The 20,964-nt window shown below is 43.1% G+C and overlaps 1 protein-coding gene across 1 annotated transcript; it reads left to right on the forward strand.

Moving 5' to 3' along the window:
• The first annotated feature begins 947 nt into the window (after positions 1-947).
• Positions 948-10,518, forward strand: LOC148138125 (putative G protein-coupled receptor 139). The gene is made up of 2 exons (XM_087981796.1): positions 948-1,086; positions 9,611-10,518. Exons 1-2 carry the CDS (start codon positions 948-950, stop codon positions 10,516-10,518), a joined length of 1,047 nt encoding a protein of 348 aa, XP_087837922.1.
• Positions 10,519-20,964: the final 10,446 nt, after the last annotated feature.

Below are 20,964 nucleotides of genomic sequence, written 5' to 3' on the forward strand. Positions count from 1 at the left end.
GTCCGCCTTCAGTCCATCCATGGTATCCCATGGATGATGACAATCTATTCAACTGTATTTGATGAAGTCCCCTCCCTTCTCCTATGCATAAACACACACAATAAAAACTACTCCAGGTATCATCTCCGTGGCAACTCGTACAACTGTAACAATACTTCTCTGTATATTGACGATACATTTTGCAAAATAAGGCAACATTCCAGCGCTCCACTTCGTCAAATGATAATAGGCAACATTGGGTGGAATGTTATCTTCTTAACCCACTGTCACTGGCAGATGGGAACACAATCGATTCCCTGTGTTCCCAAACAGCAGTCTGAATGCTCTGAATAATGTTTCAAGGTTATGAAAGAATTTAATAACACAAAATTAAAACGTGGAACAGCATTACACAGAGACAATGTGTAATGAATATCGTTGCCCGGCGTTCTGGTCTGCAACAATTCCCCGAAGAAGTCATTTTATGCAGCTGGTGCGTTATTTTATCCCTGTCTCCTTGTAGAAACAGAGTGGACCAGTTAGAAATCTGCAGTCTTCTGACACTATTTCTGTAAGCAAGGAAGAAAGATGAAAACGTTTCAAAGATTTATGGTCCATCCCACAGGAATCCTTAACATTTCGGTAAGACTGAGTAAATGTTCCCTTTCATTGTGATATGAAAAGTGATATAAGGAAGGTGTTAACTGAAGCTGTTTGTTTAGAGACTGTTATTAATGCAAGTCTCCACAGATTGTAATTAAGCCAGTGGAGGCTTTATATCTGTAAATGATAAATGAGCTCCGTTCGATGTCTAATCAAATAGTATGAGTGGAAGCATCACCCACAGCACTAATAGGATTCAGCAACTCCGGAGAAATTTAAAGAAGAGATCAGAATCTGAGAACATTCAACAGGAATGATCAAAAATGGATGATAATTTGAGAATGATTGACTGGAATGTTACAGCAATGGACAGGAGTTTAGCCAGGAGAATTTGGTATCTTTCTACATACTATCATCGGTTGCCATTATCACGTCGGATCGAACTTGTACTATTCATTATTCAATACATTTATTATCCCATCCTGGCTATCGTTGGTGTCCCTCGTAAGTCTCACTGTTCAAATATTGTTTTTGTAAACTATGTGTGACTGTTTGATTGTACCTCTCCTGATTCCACTCCTTGTTACAGTTATTGTTCCTGCTGAGACACTGAGTCCAGAAATTCACCGTGCAAACCACTATTATATGCATCAGTGAACTTGTTCATTCATTCTCTCCATCTTTGCTTCAGACAGTGCCCGTCGTAGTCTCTCTATGTTGACATACTCAGTTCCACTTGTGAAACACAATATATTGTATCACTGCCTTTGTTATTTAATGTTGAGAACTGATACTTCACTGTCTTGTGTTTTGGATGCAAGTTTCATTTCCTACCTCTGACTTTATCCCATCTCTGGACAATAAATGAGATTGAAACGGGCGATTCACAATTAGAACAAAGAATAATGAACAAGACATTCCTTCCACATTAAAACTGTTTCAATTACAAGATGTGTATCACTCTATTTCCTTCCTATCCGTGTATTTGTCCAGATACCTCTTTAATGCTGATCTTTGTTTCTTGCTTCCCCTACTTCCTCTGGCAGTGCAGGCATAACATCTTTTGTGTGAAAAACGTGGCACGTACATCTAACTTAATTGCCCCGCATAACTGGATTTTGAACCTGTGTCCCCTAGTAAATGACCACGCCACACTGCGAAAAAGCCTCATATTTTCGAATCTATCCATGCTATTCACAATTTTCTAAACTTCCATCAGTTTCCCCTTTCAACCACCTGCATTCCAATGTAAGGAAACGCAACCTGCCCAAACGTTATTCAAACATATAATCCCGCCAACAAACAAGGTAAAAATATTTTATGTGCCCTCTCCAAAACATTCATGTCCTTCTGGTAATGTGGTGATCAGAACTGTACACAATATTCCAAATGTGCATTTTAAAATTAATGTTTTAAAAAGCTGCAGTATAACTTAACTATTGCTATAATTCATGTCCCTTACATTGTCGCCAACTATGCCAAATGCCTTATTTTTACGATCTTCGCCATTTGTATTCCCAACCTCAGTGATCCATGGACTTGCCCACACAGATCACCCACAGCATTTCATTTTTTTACTCTACAATTATCACCTGTACTTCTCCTAACAAAATGTATCACGTTATACTTTTCCAATTAAACCTTCATCTGCCATTTGTCTGCCCATTTCTTCAAACGCTGTACCTCCTGCTTGATCCGCTAACCATCCTGCTCACTTTTCACATTTCCACCAATTGTTCCATTGCCAAAAACTAATCTTAACAACAATGTTTTTCTCCAAATCATTTATGTCAAAGATGAACAGCACAGATTCCAGCACTGGCCATTGTAATGATACTTATAATTGTGGTAATTCATGAGTTGATTTCCGACACCATGCCCTACCATTTCCTTCTTTTATTTCCAGGAACATCCGGAACATACCTGACTGGCTCATCCAAACTTCTATTTAAAGTTTCAGCAGGAAAATATCTTCTGATTGATTCGAATAATCTACAACTGACACTGCCAGCTTCAAATGTGTAGAAATAAATTCTGATTCGATGCTCCATCCGAACTGACACCATAAATCCCCTCTATCGATCATTCCTGTGAAAACCTCTCTGCATTGTTTTTAGATCCGGCAATACACTAATGTTAATGTTCTTAATGACATCGTCCTATCTGTCCATTAAATTTCCATCCATCTCTCTCTTTTGAAAACCCCAATTCCTGCCAGTTCATCTTTAAACTAATTTCCTTCATGCACGTACTTTCTCAACAATAATTCTCACATATACCACGGTTCCCAACTGAGTCACGCAGACTCACTCGCTTTTTTTTCTCTCGATCTGTCACGCAGACACAGACACATACGCACGCGCACACGCTCACACACACACTCACACTGACATAATCTCACACGTACACACACCTACACGCTTCTTTCACTCGTACAGTGGAGATTTGGAGACATCAATTTAGAGGAGAAATTTAGGACTGCAGATGCTGCTGCTGATCAGAGTTAAAGAGTGTGGCGCTGAGAAAGCAGAGCTGGTCAAGCACTATCTGAGGTATGGGAAAATCAATGTTTCAGGGACAAGACGTTCCTGATGAAGGACTTATGCGTGAAATGCCGATTCTCTTGCTCATTAGATACTGCCTGAGGAGGTGTGTTTTTCCAGCGCCACACTCTTCGACATAAGTTTATAGGAGCCACATTTAGTTTCACTCACAGCATAGGATGCAACTTTCCCCATGATATGTGGTTATGTACTGCTTGTAGTACCAATATGCAGGCTTTTCTAATGCTTGCCATACCGGTCAGATCGTTCAGCTTTCTGAACAATAAACTAGCATAGTCCGTGCAGCACTCCATATTGGCCTGTCGTCTTGTACCTCTTTACTGTGTCTGGGTTGGTCCAGATTCAGATGTTGAGAGAGCGAAGATCTTGCGATGCCTTTATTCAATGTTCTCATTCTTGTGATTTGGACCGTCTCAGGTCTGAATCCTTCAGTTCGTACCACTCCTCTAGTCTTTTTTTTCCATATTTCTACCATATGTTCTCAGGAAAGTAAGTATCTGTTTCTATTTTTAATACGAATCTTCCAGTCCCTCTGTACCTTTTCTGGCCTTGGTATATTGCTCTTTAGATTATCAAGTACCGGCCTTGTGAACCTCAGAAACAATAAAATGATTTGATTCGGGCTGTTGTTTACTTTCTGCTGTATCCCTTGTGGTGCTGTATGTTGGACAAGGAGTTCATCAGGTTTGACTCACGTCTTTGAAACGTTGTCTGTGTCTGTGCACTCAGTGCCAATGTGTGCCGCTCTGAGCTGATCATGCGTTCAGTAACACGAGGAAGCTTATCGTGAATTACCGGACAGAAGAAAACATCTAATTTGCAGCTGAGGGGATTTGACTTACTCCTGTTATTGAACATTTAGTAGAGTTGCTGGAGGTGGTTTTCTGGATATTGTTCTGTGACATGTCTCAGACATTCAGGGACACCTGAGGATATCGTGCTCCAACTCTTGATGGAGCATGAGTACTGTAGTGCATCATCAAGGTCTGTAACATGAGCAACAAATGGAGCCGAGTCTGCAGGGAGTGGAAACTCTGAAACGCAGTGTCATAAAGTCATAGTGATGTGCAGCAGCGAAACAGCTACTTTGGTATACGCATCCAAGTCGACGAGACATTATGCATTAATCTAGTCCCATTTGCCAGCATGTGGAACATTTCACTCTAAACACTGAGTATTCATCTACTCATCCAGATGTCTTTTGAATATTGCACTTGTACCAGTCTCCTGCACTTGCTCTGGCAGCTCATGTTGCACACGCACCATCCTGTGCCTGAAACATTTGATCTTACATTCTTCTCGCATCTTTCCCTTCTCACCTTAAACCTATGCCTTCTAGTTTGGGGCTCGCCCACTCTTGAAAAAGAACATTGACTATCAGGTGTATCCATGCCCTGCATGATAGTCTTATATTATTTCAGTTTTTTACTCAGCCTCCGATGCTCCAGGGAAAGCAGCCCCAACATATTCAGCCGGTCTCTACAGCACAAATTCTCGAACACTGGGAACATGCTTGTGAATCTTATTGGCACCATTTCATGTTTCACGCCATTTTTCCACTAGTAGGGAGATGAGAAATAAATGCAGTATTCCAAAAGTGGAATTCCTTGCATGGCCACGACATGATTTCCCTACTCCAAGACTCAGTGCAGTGACCAAAAAAGGGCAAACGTAAATAACACCTTCTTCACTATCCTGTCTACCTATGCTACTGATTTCAAGGATTAGAGAATCTAATCTAATCTAATCTAATCTAATCTAATCTAATCTAATCTAATCTAATCTAATCTAATCTAATCTAATCTACTCTAATCTAAGCTAATGTTGCGATGTGCCCATGCATGGCACGTCGTATTGGTGAATACCCACAGCCCAAAAAGTAGCCATAGCCTCTTCATTCAGAAGCAGTCAGCCATTATCAATGGCTTTTGAACTTGTACTCCAAGGTCTCTTGGTTCAGCAAAACTCTCTTGATTCTGTACATAAGTCCAGCCTTGATTTGCCAGACCAAAATACAGGAACTGAAATTTATCAAAGTTAATCTGAATCTGGTACTCCTTGGCCCAACGACCCATTTACTTAAGGCCTCATCCGTCTCGGAGATAACATTCATCGCTGCCCATTAAACCATCAATTATGGTGTCATTTGCAAGCTCACAAACGATCGGCTTCCTATAATATCATTTACTGTACATCCACTAATATCATTTATTGTATCCGTTGCTGCTGATGCGGTCTCCTCTACATTGGGGAGTCTGGTCGCCTCCTAGCAGAGCGCTTTAGGGAAACATCTCCGAGACACCCGCACCAATCAACCACATCACCCTAGGCCCAAAATTTCAACTCCCCCTCCCACTCTGCCGAGGACATGGACGTTCTGGGCCTCCTTCACCGCCGCTCCCTCACCACCAGACGCCTGGAGGAAGAATGCCTCATCTTCCGCCTCGGAACACTTCAACCCCAGGGCATCAATGTGGACTTCAACAGCTTCCTCATTTCCCCTTCCCCCACCTCATCCTAGTTTCAAACTTCCAGCTCAGTACTGTCCCCATGACTTGTCCGACCTGCCTAGCTCCTTTTCCACTTATACACTTCACCCTCTCCTCCCTGACCTATCAGCTTCATCTCCTCCCCCACTCACCCATTGTACTCTATGCTACTCTCTACCCACTCCACCCTCCCCTAACTTATCTCTCCACACTTCAGGCTCATTGCCTTTATTCCTGATGAAGGGCTTTTCCCGGAAAAGTCGATTTCGCTGCTCGTTGGATACTGCCTGAACTGCTGTGCTCTTCCAGCACCACTGATCCAGAATCTGGTTTCCAACATCTGCAGTGATTGTTTTTACCTTCCTATATTCCTTTACGACTTATTCATATAAATCACAAAAAATGAACATTACACCAATTATTCTGGCGCACCATTGGTCACAAGCATCCATTCCAAAACGTATGCCTTCACCACATGCTCTGAATACCTTCAATCCAATTTTGTATCCAAATATCTTTTTATCGCTGTATTCCATGCAATGTTACTGTACTTAACAGTCTACCATGACAAACCCTGTTGAACGCCCTACAGAAATCTGAAAATGCAATGACCACAGGTGTGTGCGTGTGTGTGCGTGCGTGTGTTTTGGAATGTGGGTGAGATAGGTAAGTAACTTGATGTATCCATCCCAGGATTTCCAAGAACACGTCCCCAACCTCCGCTTAACCCAGGAGCAGTGTGTGAGGGAACCCTGATTTATCAAGGAGCTGGTCACAGAGCGGTGTCACCTCCTGCAACACGACTTGCAGCTTCACACCAGGGGGAGGATAGTGCTAAAATCAGTTTCATTCAGTTTCGAATATCCGGAAATGGCCTGGCACGTATGGGTAACAGATCAATCATCTCCCATGATGCTTAAATCAATGTTGGAGGATATATATTGCGGAGTAGGTTAATGCAATGCACTCTCTCTCAGCAGGGAGCAACCCAGTGTATGCTTGTTTTCCCAGTATAGCGGTACTCACGATCATATACATGGACCTATGTGGTCCACATGTCATCGCGGAGAAGTAGAGGGACTGAAGGATCTCTCAGTGATTATCACTGCTGTCTCACAGCACCAGGATTCCAGGTTCGATTCCAGCCTTGGGCGACTATCTGTGTGGAGTTTGCACATGCTCCCATATCTGCATGGGTTTCCAGAGGGTGCTCCGGTTTGCTCCCACAGTCCAAAGATGTGCAGGCCAGTTCAATTGGCCATGCTAAATTGTCCATAGTGTTAGATGCATCAGTCAGAGGGAAATGGGTCTAGGTGGGTGACTCTTGGTGGGGGTGGGGTGGGGGGGGGTTGTCAGTGTGGACATGTTGGGACGAAGGACTTGTTTCCACGCTGTAGAGAATCTAATATAATCTATTATAATCTAATAGAATCTAATGTTGCAATGTGCTCATGCATGGCACGTCGTGTTGGTGAATACCCACAGTCCGAAAAACAGCCAGAGCCTCTTCATTTAGAAACAGTCAGCCATTCCCAACGGCTTCATGTCTTCACTTGCAAGGAAAAAATGGCCTTTCAGATTGACATCATATCCTTAATACGGGGCTTGAAACACCCCCCTGCTCATCACTTGCCACTGAGAGAAATGGGACAACTGAGAACATGACAGAGCAGTCCATCAGATTTTGCAAAACTTCCGAAGTCTGACTGGTAAGAGTGAATCTTTCAGTTCACACTGTATCACGAATGCTGCTATCTCTCTCCCTTTCACTCACATGCTGCCTCACATTCGTCCTGAAACTAAAATGACATGGGATATGTCATGTTATATTCGATCTTCCAAACTTTTACCCGCTGTCTTCACCTCCAAGTATTCATTTGGACACTCTGCATCTTCTCTGAATGATATAATTGTCTGTTTACCTTAACATCATCGCCTAATATAGTTGCAGTGCATTTTTGCTAAATCATTGATACCGATTCCAAACAGCTGAACACCCAATACTGCTTACTGTGTGACTTGACATGATATATTCTGTCAAATTGATCAAGGATGATTTATTTCGAGTTTCTGATTGCTGTTTGGTACCAATTCCTACCGCATTCTCATGTCACACAGTCAAGTTTCTTATCGACATTCATGATTTGAATGAGGATGTACAAGGCATGATTCGTAAGTTGCTGATGAAACTAAAGTAGATGATACCATCGAAAGTTCGGAAGGTTATCAGAAATTATAGCAAGATCTTGATCAACTGGGCAAATCGGCCGAGTAATGCAAAATGGAATTTCGTGTAGATAAGTGAGAGGCATTGTGTTTTGGCACCTCAAATAAAGGTAGGAATTTTATGGTCAATGTTCGGACCTGAAGGAGTGTACCAGAATAGTGGGACCATGGAGTTTAGGTTCACAGTTCTCTTAAAGTGGAGTCACAGATCGGTAGAGCAGTGAGGACGGCCTTTGGCAGACTGACCTTCATTGATCAGGGCACTGAGTACAGAAATTGCACAATTATGTTAGAGCTAAAAAAAGACGTTAATGAGGACGAACTCGGAGTATAAGTGTTCAAGTTGGGTCACCATGCTGTCGAAAGGATGTCATTAAACTGGAAAGAGTACAGAAGAAATTTGCAAAAATGTTGCCAGGACTCAACACTCTCATTTGTAGAGAGAGTTTGGATAAACTCGGACATTTTTCCATATTTTGTTGGAGACTGTGTGAGGTCCTCATAGAAGTGTATCAGGTCATGAGGGGCCTGGATAGACTGAATGCACTCATCATTTTTCACAGCATTGGGAACCGAGGGTGAGCGGGCATAAGTTTAAGGTTAGAGTGGAAAGAGTAAAATGGAAACTGAGGCGCAATTGTTTTGCAACGAGTGTGCTACGCATATGGAATGAACACAAATCCACGAGGTAAAATTTTATTTCACATACCTTTCTAGATTGCTCTCTGCTCTCTCGCATTCAGGTCCGCCCCGAGTCAAGTGGACCCCTCTGACACCTGTCTTTCAATTAGTCTTATTTGTGAACTTGAACTTGATATTGAGTCCAGAGTGTTGCAAATTCTCTCAGCAGAATATGAGGTGTTTCTTTTCCAAATGATGGTGAGCTTCGCTGAAGCACTGGACTAAGCCTGAGAAAGATGATGGACAGCGAATAGGTTCGTGTGTGCAAGTGTAAGACAGCTGGAAGCTCTGGTTCACTTTTGCGGGTAGAACTTAGAGGCTCTATGAAGTAGCCATGCAGTCTGGTGCCCTGACCTGTGAACTGATCATCGGAGGAAAATGACAGTTTTTTTTCCAGAACCAAGGGGTTAAAAGTAAACGATAATTGGGGAGAAATCCCAAAGAGAGAGAAGAACAGTTAGACGGAAAAAGGAGTGGAACAATCTATGGAGCGTTCTTCAACTGATGGTATTAGTCACTGGCCAAAAGTCAGTGAATTGACCAAAAGACATGATTCTCAAGAAAGACATCACGTTGCAGGGAGAAGGACACATTGTTTCGAAGTACATTCAGGCAGTTAAAGGAGTGAACGTTTTTGTTTGTGTTTACGTTTCTTCTGGACAGAATGGCCACCACAACTTAGACTGAAAGACAGGAACTTCCAACCTCCGTTTGTCTGGAAGGAAACGGTTGTACCGTTCAGAACCGTTAAGGACAATTTTCACTTTTCCTGTCAGGAAATGTAAAGAAATAACCTTTGTTTACTTGCAAGTGATAGAGTGTGTGACAGTGTCTTAGAAACTATATGTTCTTACGAATGTTCAGCTCCGTGTTTGGGAAAGGAGGAATTCTTGTATTTATGTCACATCTCTAAAGTAATTCAGACATTGCGCTGTGTTATTACAGCTCCAAGAATTTCAATAGATCTCTAAATACAGTGAGCCATTTGAAATCTGATTCTGTCCGCAATAAAACTGACATATTTACCTCCATTATGATGCATAATTTCTTTGTTTACCTTCCTTACAGTTACCAGAGTGACAATCTTCATCCTGCTTCATAAAGATTGTGGATTGTCTCCCTGTGTCAGTCGTTACCTGGGGGCCATGGCAGTGGCGGATCTACTGGTCATTATCCTCGATCTGATATTGAGACACATTCCCATTGTTTATTGGGAAGAGTTTACTTTCCTGTGGTACATCCAAGTGTGTAATATCCACGCCGTACTGCTTTATGCAGCAACTGACTGTTCTGTCTGGTTCACAGTCACTTTCACCTTTGATCGGTTTGTAGCCATTTGTTGCCAGAACCTGAAAAGTAAATACTGCAGTGAGAAAACGGCGGCTGTGGTTCTTGGAACAGTGACTGTGCTGAGCTGCTTAAAGAACATTTTCTGGTATTTCATGCTGTTAGGGCTGTATAGTCTGGATAACATTCCCTGGTTTTGTCACACAACAAGCAGTGTTCAATCCTCTCGTGTCTGGACTGCAATCGAGTTCCTCCATCACGTCCTAAACCCGGCTCTTCCATTTCTCCTGATTGTACTACTCAATATTTTCACCGTCAGACACATTTTAGTGACCAGCAGAGCCCGCAAGAGACTGCGTGCTCACACAAATGGGGACGGTCAGTGTGATACAGAAATGCGAAATCGACAAAGATCCATAATTTTGCTGTTTGTGATCTCGGGCAATTTCATCTTGTTATGGTCAATGCTGATGGTGTACTCTATATGGAACCGGATGTGGTATTTCGGGTATAGGTCTGTGTATGTCTATCCATTTGTGCAGGAATTAGGCTTCATGCTGCAGCTCCTCAGTTGCTGCACAAACACAGCGATATATGCTGTGACCCAGAAAAAGTTCAGACATCAGTTGAAGAATGTTCTGAAGTATCCCTTTATTCAAATTCATAAATCAATCCAATTCACTCATTAATCAATCAATTCAGGATTTTCATATTTCAATTCAATGTTTCAGCAGTGAAGCAGCTTGTCAATATGGTAATAGACTGAGGACAGTACTGGTTTGTCCATCCTTATCCTCTGACAGGTGCTTACAGGGGTATATCTCAGCGTTTCTCTCAACTCAGGAGCCAGCCAGGCAAGGCACTGCTCTCACCTGACTGTATCCATAACTTCCAACTCGTAACTGATTAAAACGTTCATTAAAAAGTGTCAAGCAGTCGAGTTTGTCTTTGCTTTGAAGACGTTGAGCTGGAGATTCTAACCCATGTCCTTGTCATCCGAGAAGGGGATGGAACCGGATGGGACACCTGAATTCTGTTTAAGTCATTCTGTCCTTGCTTTCACCTCTGTGTTAAACACCCCGTCCTGGCCTCAGCAGAATTCAACTTTCTCTCTGTTCCCCTCCATTCATATCTTTCTCCCATTCTCACAATTTCTCTCATTTGTACTCACTGCACCTCCTATTTTGTAATTGCTGTTCACTGTATCTCCCTCCCCCATTCTCATTCACTGTCTCTTCGTCATGCTCTCCCTGTACCTCCTCCATTCTCTCTCTTTCAAATCCTGTCCACCTCCAACTCCCTCTTTGCTTCTGTTACTGGAGAAACAGGGTGCGATAACGTTTGCAATCTGTTGTTGGGGAACAGAACGGGATGCACATATAGAGTGTGGGGTTTCGTCAAAATGCAATTGCTCGTGGACTCTGTATGTGAGACCAATGGATGTTACTAGGGCAAAGGGTGGCCGTCGGGCAATATTCCTGTGAATGCAACACAATGTGTGCAACTACTGTTTGTTGCTGTGGAAACAGAATGGTTATGAGTTCACAGGCAGTTTCTACTGGGTTAGAGTGAAAATGTTTTCAGAGGCGGTTGCTCGGAGAATAAAGCAGGGACGCGCTCAAATTAGAGATACTATTGTTATGGGAAAAGTATATACGTGGAACAACTTGGCTTTCGTAGGTGTTCACGGGGATGGTTTTGACAATGGACTATTCCGAGGGAAAATTATGTGGAAGTGGGCAAAGCCTGTTTTTAATGCAACAGTGTAGTGGTGGTCCAGCAGCCAGTTATTAGGGCAAGAAAAGCAGGTGTAAGATCATGAACCCTTGTCAGAGAAACAGTGTGGTGGTGGGGCTGACGGATGTTGTCTTTGGAAGAATGTGGGATGGGCCCACATTCCGTTGCCAGGGGAAAATAATTAGTGTTCGACCACTGTCCTTTGCAGGGGGGCAGAGTGGCTATGTGCACAAAGGCCGTTGATTAGAGAAAGGGTTGGGGAAAGGTGGACAGACGATTGCTGGGTGAATAGAATGAGGAATGTTTCACAAGCTTTTGTCATTGGAACAGATTGGGTACAGATTCTCAGGCCATTGCTGACAGGAAAGCAAGGTAGTGAGAGCATAAACTTTGCAAAGGATAACAGAGGGAGCTGATGACGTTGGGTGTTCATGTGGGATCAGAGCAGCGGTGCAACAATTGCTAGTTGCTCGGCAGTCGAAATGGATATATGACTACAAAAGGAATAGAAAGGTGATGGATCCAGCAGTCTTTGCTAAGAGAGAAGATTAGATGCAGAATCACTGGCTGGTGTTTCAAGAACAGGTTGTGGTTAGGTCCACAGTCCGTTGCTAGGGGAAGAGTGTGAGCGTGAGAATGCAGTCTGTTGCTGGGGGAGCAGCGTGGAAACATTGCAGCAAGCCTTTGCTCACGGAACAGAGAGGGTGTTTGGCTGGAAACCATTGTGAAGCAAAATAGTCGTCGTTTAAGCCTCCTTCTGTGTCCAGGGGAACACTGTGTTAACGGGGTCATACACTGATGCTATGAGAAAGGTTGATCAGGTGGTTTCAAAGGTTTTGCTTTGGAATAGTGTGGGTGCATTGCCACAATCCTTTCTGAAGGAGGAAGTGTGGGTGGAATTAGAGCCGACTGTACAGGCTGTGGTGCTGCAGGCCTCTGCTTGGGAAAAGGTTGAGAATAGGCCACATTGTGTTGCTCGTTAAGCAGAATCGGAAGGTTCTGCAGGTATGTAGCCTGAGATCCGAGTCGGGTTGGACTACTGACCTTTCATTGGGGAAAGTAAGGGAGTGGAACCATTGATCATTGATAAAGAACAGAGTACAGACGCTACACAAGCCAATTCTGAGGGAACAGATTTTGTATGTGACTATTATGCTGCTGTGGGAACAGAGGGGTAGGGTTACAGACCGTTGCTAGGGGAACATTGTGTGTGGGACAACTGACTGTTGCTATGGCAAGTGAGATGGGGTGGAGTAGGAGGCCATTGATATTGGACGAATTATGTGGTAGGCCAAAGGTCCATTCCCAGAGGATTAGAGGGGGTAGTGTGACCGGGCGTTGCTCGCAGAACAGAGTAGGCTTTGGGTGAGATAACTCCACAGAGATCATCATTCCCAGATAGTTGGAAAAAAAAGAACCTGACTCAATGCTGCCCTTTGGTGAGAAATTCTACCATCCTCACCTGATATCCACACATGTACAGAAATTCAAGGCGTTGTTCCTTCATTTTAGCCTTGATATGTTTCAGAGCATTGTTAGATATTTAGATGATGATTCTAACCTTACATCCAAAAACAGCAAGAAACTTTTATATCTATCCCAGTGCTTTGTATTATTGCCACAAAACTTCAATTCTATCCCACCCTTAACTAATGCAACCGTGTGTTTGTGTCATTTTACTGCCTTGCCATTGAATATTTGCTGTCCATCCACCATTCTTTCTTGCCTTTCCCTGTTTATAAGATGAGTGAGACTAGGTGTATCGGGCTGCTTCAAGTCACGTTGGATTGAAGTATGTAGAGAGATTGGTCAGGTGAGGATTACTTTCACTGGAGTTCAGTGAGTGAGGGAGGGTATCATAAAGTCTGATAATTTTTCTAACATGACTAGACAGGGCAGATGCAGGGAGGCTGTTCCTAATGGTGCATATGTCCAGATCCAGGGGTTACTGCCTGAAGATTCAAGGTAAGCCATTTATGATCGAGATGAGGAGGCATTTCGTCACCCAAATAATGGTAGACCTCTGGAATTCATTATCACAGGAAGTATTTGATTCCAGAACACTGTATGTTTTCAAGAGGCCGTTAGATGTAGCACTTAGTGCAAATGGGCTGAAAGGTTATGTGGAGAAATGAAGGGTCAGGCTATTGAGCTTGAAGATCAGTAACGGACGTGATGAATAACGGTGACAGTCGGAAAGGACGTATTGCCTCCTCCTTCTCCTATCTTCTATGTTCCTCTGATATCAGTGTTGTGCTAGCATGAAATGGCTGCTGTGACCAAACTTTAAATAGTTGACTGACACCTTCTAATTACTCGTCCTGGTTTGCAGATGAAAACGTACCTTACTTTTTGTATGTCTCTCAGCCTCCTGCAGATGAATCTGAGCGAGATGTGAGCTGGTTCTTGGTTTAGAATTAGAAGGGACAATATAAACTCAATATTAAAGATTTAAACTGGGTGAAGGAACAGAGAAACCTTCAGTTTGGTTGTGTAAATCTGACAGCACACGTGAGAGGCAAATGTGACAAAAGGTGTATTCTTTCAGACATTCCTGCCTTGCAAAGATATCAGTCTGAAATGGAGAAGCAGGATATGTATAAATCTGTTAGTAATAATGTGCAAGTTTCGATTGACGAAGATAAAAATTCCTGAATATATTTGAAGTTACTGTTCTGTGAGAATTAGACGTTTCAGCAGATCCTGCTTACTTCTCAAGCTTCAAACAGACAGAGCGACATACATGCACAAAACGTGACATTTCAGGTCATCCACTGAATAATAGGTGTAGAACCTTGTTCAGGATCTGTCTCAGAATTTACCTCGTCTCCGCCTTGTTTTATGCAGAAAACATAATTTTATCAAAAAAAAACACACATTTGCTTCAAATGTTCTGCATTTAAAAGGAAGCAGAATTGACAATAAACGAATGCCTGGAGCATTTGGTCCAATTTAGGGAGTGGATGTGACAGTGAGGGATCGAATGTGACTGTGACCGAGCGGCTGTAACTGGGGGAGTGAGTGAGACATTGTGGGACAGAGTATGACTGTAAGGAACTGAGCAAGAGAGTGCGATATTCAGTGCGAAATAGAGGGAGTGACTGAGACTGAAGGAGTGAGTGATACTGTGAGCGTGTGAGTGAGAATGACGGAGTGACTGTGAAATTGAGCGAGGATGTCTGACAGTAGAGGAGGCAGAGTGACGGAGTGAGTAAGACTGTGTGGGATTCAGCATGGAATGTTGGAATCAGTGAGACTGTGTGAGTGAATAAGGCTGTGAGTGAGTGCAACACCGAAGGAGCCAGTTTGACAGTGGGGGTTGAGAGCAACAGTGGAGGAGTGAGTGTGACAGTGTGGAAGTGGCGACACTGTGAGTGAATGAGAGTGGGAGCGCCGTAATCAGGGCGACAGCGAGAAAATCATTATGACAGTGAGGAAACAGTGAAATTGTGAGGGAGTGAGACTGTGTCAGAATCAGTGAGATAGTGAGGAAGTGACTTTGAGGGAGTCAGTTTGTCTGCGAGGGAGTCAGTGTTTTGGCGGTAAAGTCAGCGTGACTGTGAGGGAGTCAGTGCATCTGCAGTAATGTCGGTGTGCTTGTGAGAGTGTCAGTGCATTTCCGAGGAGTCGGTGTTCCTGTGAGGGAATCAGTGTGACAGTGAGGGAGTCAGTGTGATTGTGAGGAATTCAGTGTAACATAACTGTGAGAGATTCAATGTATCTGACAGGGACTCGGTGCGATTTTGGTGCAGTTAGTGAGTCCACGATAATTTCTGAATGATTGTGAGGGAGTCATACTCTCTACGAGGGAATCATTGTGTCTGTGGAGGGTATCGGTGTGTCTGTGCGCAATTCAGTTTGTCTCTGAACAAGTAAGAGAGGCACATCGAGAACAAAGTGTGAGGGAGAATGTGTGAGGGGGAGTGCGTGAGAGAGTGCGAAGGACAGAGTGTGAGACAGAGAGCATGTGACTGTGTGACAAAGTTTGAGGGATAATGTGTGTGGGAGATGCTTTTTTAGTGTCTCTGTGTGTTAGAGACAGTGTCTATGCGTGTGTTTAAGAATGCTAATACGTATATGTGTGCATGTGTGTGAGAAAGGGAGAAAGAGAGGGAGAGAGTTTCAGGGAGTTAGTCATTGTTTGTATTTGACTGAGAGAGTGCTATGAGTGCGTGAAATTTATGTGTGAGATTGATTGACTGTGGGTGATGGTGAGTGTGTAATAATGCACACGTATGAGTGTGACTGCATGCAGACAGTGTCACAGAGAGACTGTGAGAGCGAGACTCTCTCAAAGGATACTCAATAGTAGGGAAAATCTCAACTAGAGAGATTCCTAACAAGACATCCTTATGTACCTGATACAATCTGTTGGCATCTCCACGCTGCCTCCACCGTCATGTAAATTTGTGACAACATTAATCCTTCTGGGCAATAATGTTTAATACTTTCATCTTATTTTTAACAGGAACATTCATTTTTTGTCTATTCTTTGTACAAACATGAATCATATTTCACCATGTGATACTTCATCTCCGAATTCTTTCAATATAATTCGTACGACATTTTCTGCAACGTAGACGCTATGATTAGATGTGATGAACTGTACTCTCAGTACTTTCATTTTGCAACTTCATAATATCCAGTCAGAAAACTGCCATCTGTCATGGATACCCCTTTATGGGTCTGGAAGTTTGGACTCAGCTTGGAAAGAGACTTTTAAACTGTCTCTGAGTTCGTTTGGAAATCGCTGCTCCAGAGGGATGTCTGTTCACACTATTCGATTTGACATTTACGTTTCCAATAAGTGAACATGTCCACAGCAAGTTACAGCCTCTTCGGTCGCCCTCACACTTTATTTTCCAACCAACATGAGTCTTGTCAGTGAATGGAGGAGCATTGCACTTGTTCCATTTGGCAAAATAATTGACAGTGTTTGTAAATGGCTGTGACTTTAACAGAGACGCTTCAAGAAACCCCCAGGAGTACCAGCTCACAAAGCTGGAAATAAACCACTGAGTTGGTAGAAATGCAGAGGCATGGGACTGAGGGCAATTTGGCAGTTTGGATTGGAAACTGGATTTTGAAAAAACGCAGCAAGTTGTAGTTGATGTGAAATATTCAGCCTGAAGTCTATGTATTAGTGGGGTATGACATAGAATTATTTTGGGACCAATGTTGTTTGTTATTTTTTATAAATGACTTCGACGCAGGCATAGGTGGATGGGTTAGTTAGTTTGCGGATAACACTAAAGGCTGTGGAATAGTGGACAGTGTGGAAGAATTTTGCAGGTTGCAGGGGGACTTGGATAAACTGCAGAACTGGGCTGAGAATTGGCAAATAAAGTTCAATGCGGCTAAATGTGAGGTAAATCACTTGGGATGAATAACAAGAAGACAGAAAACTAGGTCAATGGAAAAATTCTTGGTAATGTGGATGTGCAAAGGGATCTTGGAGTCCATGTGCAAAGATCCCTGAAATTTGCCACCCAGATTTACCGTGCTATCAAGAATACATACGGTGTGTCAGGCTTTATTGGTAGAGGGATTGAGATGCGGAGCTGTAATGTCATGCTGAAACTATACAAAACGCTCGTGCGGATTCACTTGGAACGTTGTGTTCTGTTCTGGTCGCCCCATTCCAGGAAGGATGTGAAAGCATTGGAAAAGGTGCTAAGGAGATTTTAGAGGATGTTACCTACTCTAGGGGCAGGTCTTATGAGAAATGTCTGACAGACTTGCATCTTTTCTCATTGGAAAGAGAAGGGTAAGAGGGGATTTGATAGAGAGATACAAGATCATCAGTGGATTAGATAGGGTCGACCGTGAAAGTTTTTTTTTCTAGTCAAATGATGTCAGCTTGCAATTTGAGGGGTTATAGATTTCAGACAGATGTCAGAGGCAGGTTCTGTACTCAGAGTGGTCAGGCCGTGGAATACCCTGCCTGCCAATGTAGTCCACTCAGCCAAATTATGAAGTTTTAAACAGGCCTTAGATAAGCACATGGATAATGATGGGGTATGATAGGGGGGATGAGCATAGATTACATCACATGTCGGTGTAACAGTGAGGGCCGAAGGCCCTGTTCTGCGCTCTATTGTTCTATGTTCTATGTTTTATGTAAACCTGTTTGCTGTCCACCAGCAAATCCTAAACGCTCCAGGACACAGCAAACTAGTGCATGCTTAATGTGGTGCATGGTCTTCCTCAATATTACCATGTTATAGTTTACGGTAAGCGGAATGTCAGACATGGGGACAGTGTGAGACACAGAGTGGAGCACAGAAACAAGCATAGAGAGAGAGAAGGACTGGGGGGTAGAAGCAACTAGCAAGGATTGAAAGGGAGGAATGTGAGGACTCACAGAGCTGAATAGCTCCCTGAATAAAATCACAACATTAAATTTTAAGTACAACGTAATTTTCCAAACTTTTAAACTTGGCAAATGTAAGTATCACTGAAAAATTCTCAGGCCTTTACAGATTTTTAAAAATCACTGATGCGACGAAAGTCCAGGTCTCTCTGTCCATACTCCAGTTTTAACAATTTATCATTCAGTTTATTCTGCCACTTCTCAGACCTTCATGGGTAACGAATCACTGCAACTTTCTCAGTGTTTTAGTGAGCTGCGGTGTATCTGTCCATTTCATGCCTGCCAATATCTCCTTGAATCTACTCACATGCCATTAATCCTGCTACCCTTGTGAATCAGTCCAGGGAAAGAGGGCAGCTGCAGCAAGCAATTCCCAAGGCAAATGACACATGAACATTTACTGCAGTCGGATTGGAGCTCAGGAGTAGGGAATGTTTTGAGGAAGTGAAAAGGTTGATTGATGAGGGAAGGGCTGTCGATGTCATATACGTGGACCTCAGTAAGTCATTTGAGAAGGGTCGCCATGTTAGATTAATGGAGGAAGTTGAAGTCGCATGGGTTCCAGGGCGTACTGGCTGGATATATAGAGATCTGGCTGAGCAACAGGATACAGAAAATAGTGGAAGGTAGATTCTCAAAATGGAGAACTGTGAATAGTGATGTTTCACAGGGATCCGTGTTGGGACTACTATTCTCTGTGGTACAGAAAAGTGATCTGGATGAAGTTATAGGTGATATGATTAGCAAGTTTGCAGCTGGCACTACTTCAGTGGAGTGGAAGATCGTGAAGGGGACTGTCAGGGATCGTAACAGAATACAGACAGAGGGAAGAGTTCGGTGGAGATATAGCAGATGGAGTTCAATCCGGGCAACTGTGACGTGATGTAATTTGAAAGATCCAATTCAAGAATGATTAATACGTCAAATGGAAACTTCCTAGTGAAAATTGATGCACCGAAATATCTGGGTGTTAAGGTACTTTATACCCTGAAGGTGGTAATGCTGATTGATAGAGGACAGCACAGTGGCTCAGTGCTTCGCACTGCAGTCTCACAGCGCTAGGGACCTGGGTTCTACTCCAGCCTCAGACAACTGTCTGTGGGGGGTTTGCACATTCTCCCCTTGTCTGCATGGGTTTGCTGCGGGTGTTCCGGTTTCCTCCTACAATCTAAATGAGTGTAGGTTAGGTAAATTGACAATGATAAATTGCCCAAAGTCCTCATGGAGGTTACGTGTATTAGACAGCTTAAGGGTGGAGGAGAAGAATGGCGGAATGTGTGTGGATGTGTTACTCTTCGAAGGATCAGTGTGGACTTCTTGGGCCAAAGGACTTGTTTATTCACTGCAGGGATTCTATGATTCTCGAGTGGTCAAGGAAGCAAAAGGCATGCTCCCCTTCAGCGGATGGTGTATTGAGTGCAAGTGTTGGGAGGTCATGCTAAAGTTGTACAAGACATTCGTGGTTCCACATTTAGAATACCGCATAAATTTCTGATCACAACATTTCCAAAAGGATGTGGTTAGGTTTGGAGAGGGTGCAGAGGAGGTTCACTCTTCTGTTGCCTTGGATGAAGAGCGCGAGAGATGAAGAGATGTTGAGTAGATTAGGACTATTTTGATGAGCGAGATGGAGAGGGACCTGATTGATGTCTGAAAAAACATGTGCGCTATCGACACAGTTGCTAGCAAGATTTTAACCAGTGTGCTGGAGTCAATTACAAGGGTTACGATTTTAAAATGAGGGGGGAAAGCGCAAGGGAGATACACATGTAATTTTCTTTACACAGAGCGTGGTGGCTGGATGGAGCAAGTTGCTAGTGGAGGTGGTAGAGGTAGGCACGATAACATTGTTTAATGAGTATATCGACAGATACATGAATGGGGAGGGAGCAAAGGGATACAGATCCTAGGAAAATAGTTGACAGGTTGAAATAGAGGATCTGGATTGGTTTTGGCTTGGGGGGGGGCAAAGGGTGTGTTTCTCTGGAATAATTTTATTTGTTCTTTGCTATACTACAGTGATGCAGCAGCCTTGGTGAGTCCAGACAATGATGATTCTGTGCAGTTTGTGTATCGCGATCTAACGGATGGTGTGCTTGCTGCGGAGTGAGTACAACGGAAATTCATTGGGCTGATTGGAGGCTGTTAGAACTGTCACATTAAAAGAGGCTGGTTCATCTGGGGATGCATTGAGAAAAATTGGAGGCCGGGGTGCTGATTAAAACGTCTCCAATTCTAACGGCTGAAGAACAGACTTGTTGTAGCGAAGATGTTGCCCGTGTAGGGCAGTCACAAACCAAAGATCACGGACTCAGGATTTGGGTTGTGGCATTTTGAACGGAGGTGAAGAGAACTTTCATCACTCTGACGTTGGTCAACCTGTGGAATTCTTAACCACTGAAGGCTGTGACCTCAAGTCACTGCATATATTCAGGAAAGAGAAAGATAATTGTTTTAGAGATAAAAGGCATCACGGGGTATTGAGAGAAAATGGGAATATGATATCGGGGCAGAGGATCAGCCATAAGCAGAATGAATGGGTATATTCCCGTTCCTGCTTTCTCTGCTCCTGTCAGTTTAAATGCTCCTGAAAAGTATTTTTGGTTGTATTGGGAAATGATAGCAGTTTTCATGCCAACATTCCTGCATCTTGAAAATGTAGGGGTTTTTGCAGAGGTTGTTTACTTTTGGGCTGAGAATGAAAACACTCCACAGGATTTGTGGTTTTGAGCTAGTGACGGAAGAAAATAAGAACGAGGAAAGTTCCAATTGAGGATGATGTGCTACGTGCAAACACTTTTGCATGTGGCGATGTTCTATTATGAAGATGTGGATGTACTGTACCAGGGTAGCTGGTTGCCTGGAGATAATAAAAGATTCGAAATTTGTCAATCAGTTGAAATTATCCATCAGAAAGAAACACATTCCAGACAAGTTTGTAGTTAGTATATTGACAATCTTAAAAACCAATGACACAATCCGATGCTTTTGGAATATAAGACAAGAGAAATTTGAGCAGTTGGGA

This window comes from Chiloscyllium plagiosum, unplaced genomic scaffold, assembly GCF_037043375.1.
Source record: "Chiloscyllium plagiosum isolate Xiang-an unplaced genomic scaffold, Cpla_swu_hap1 HiC_scaffold_41, whole genome shotgun sequence".
In the NCBI taxonomy this organism is placed as follows: domain Eukaryota; kingdom Metazoa; phylum Chordata; class Chondrichthyes; order Orectolobiformes; family Hemiscylliidae; genus Chiloscyllium; species Chiloscyllium plagiosum.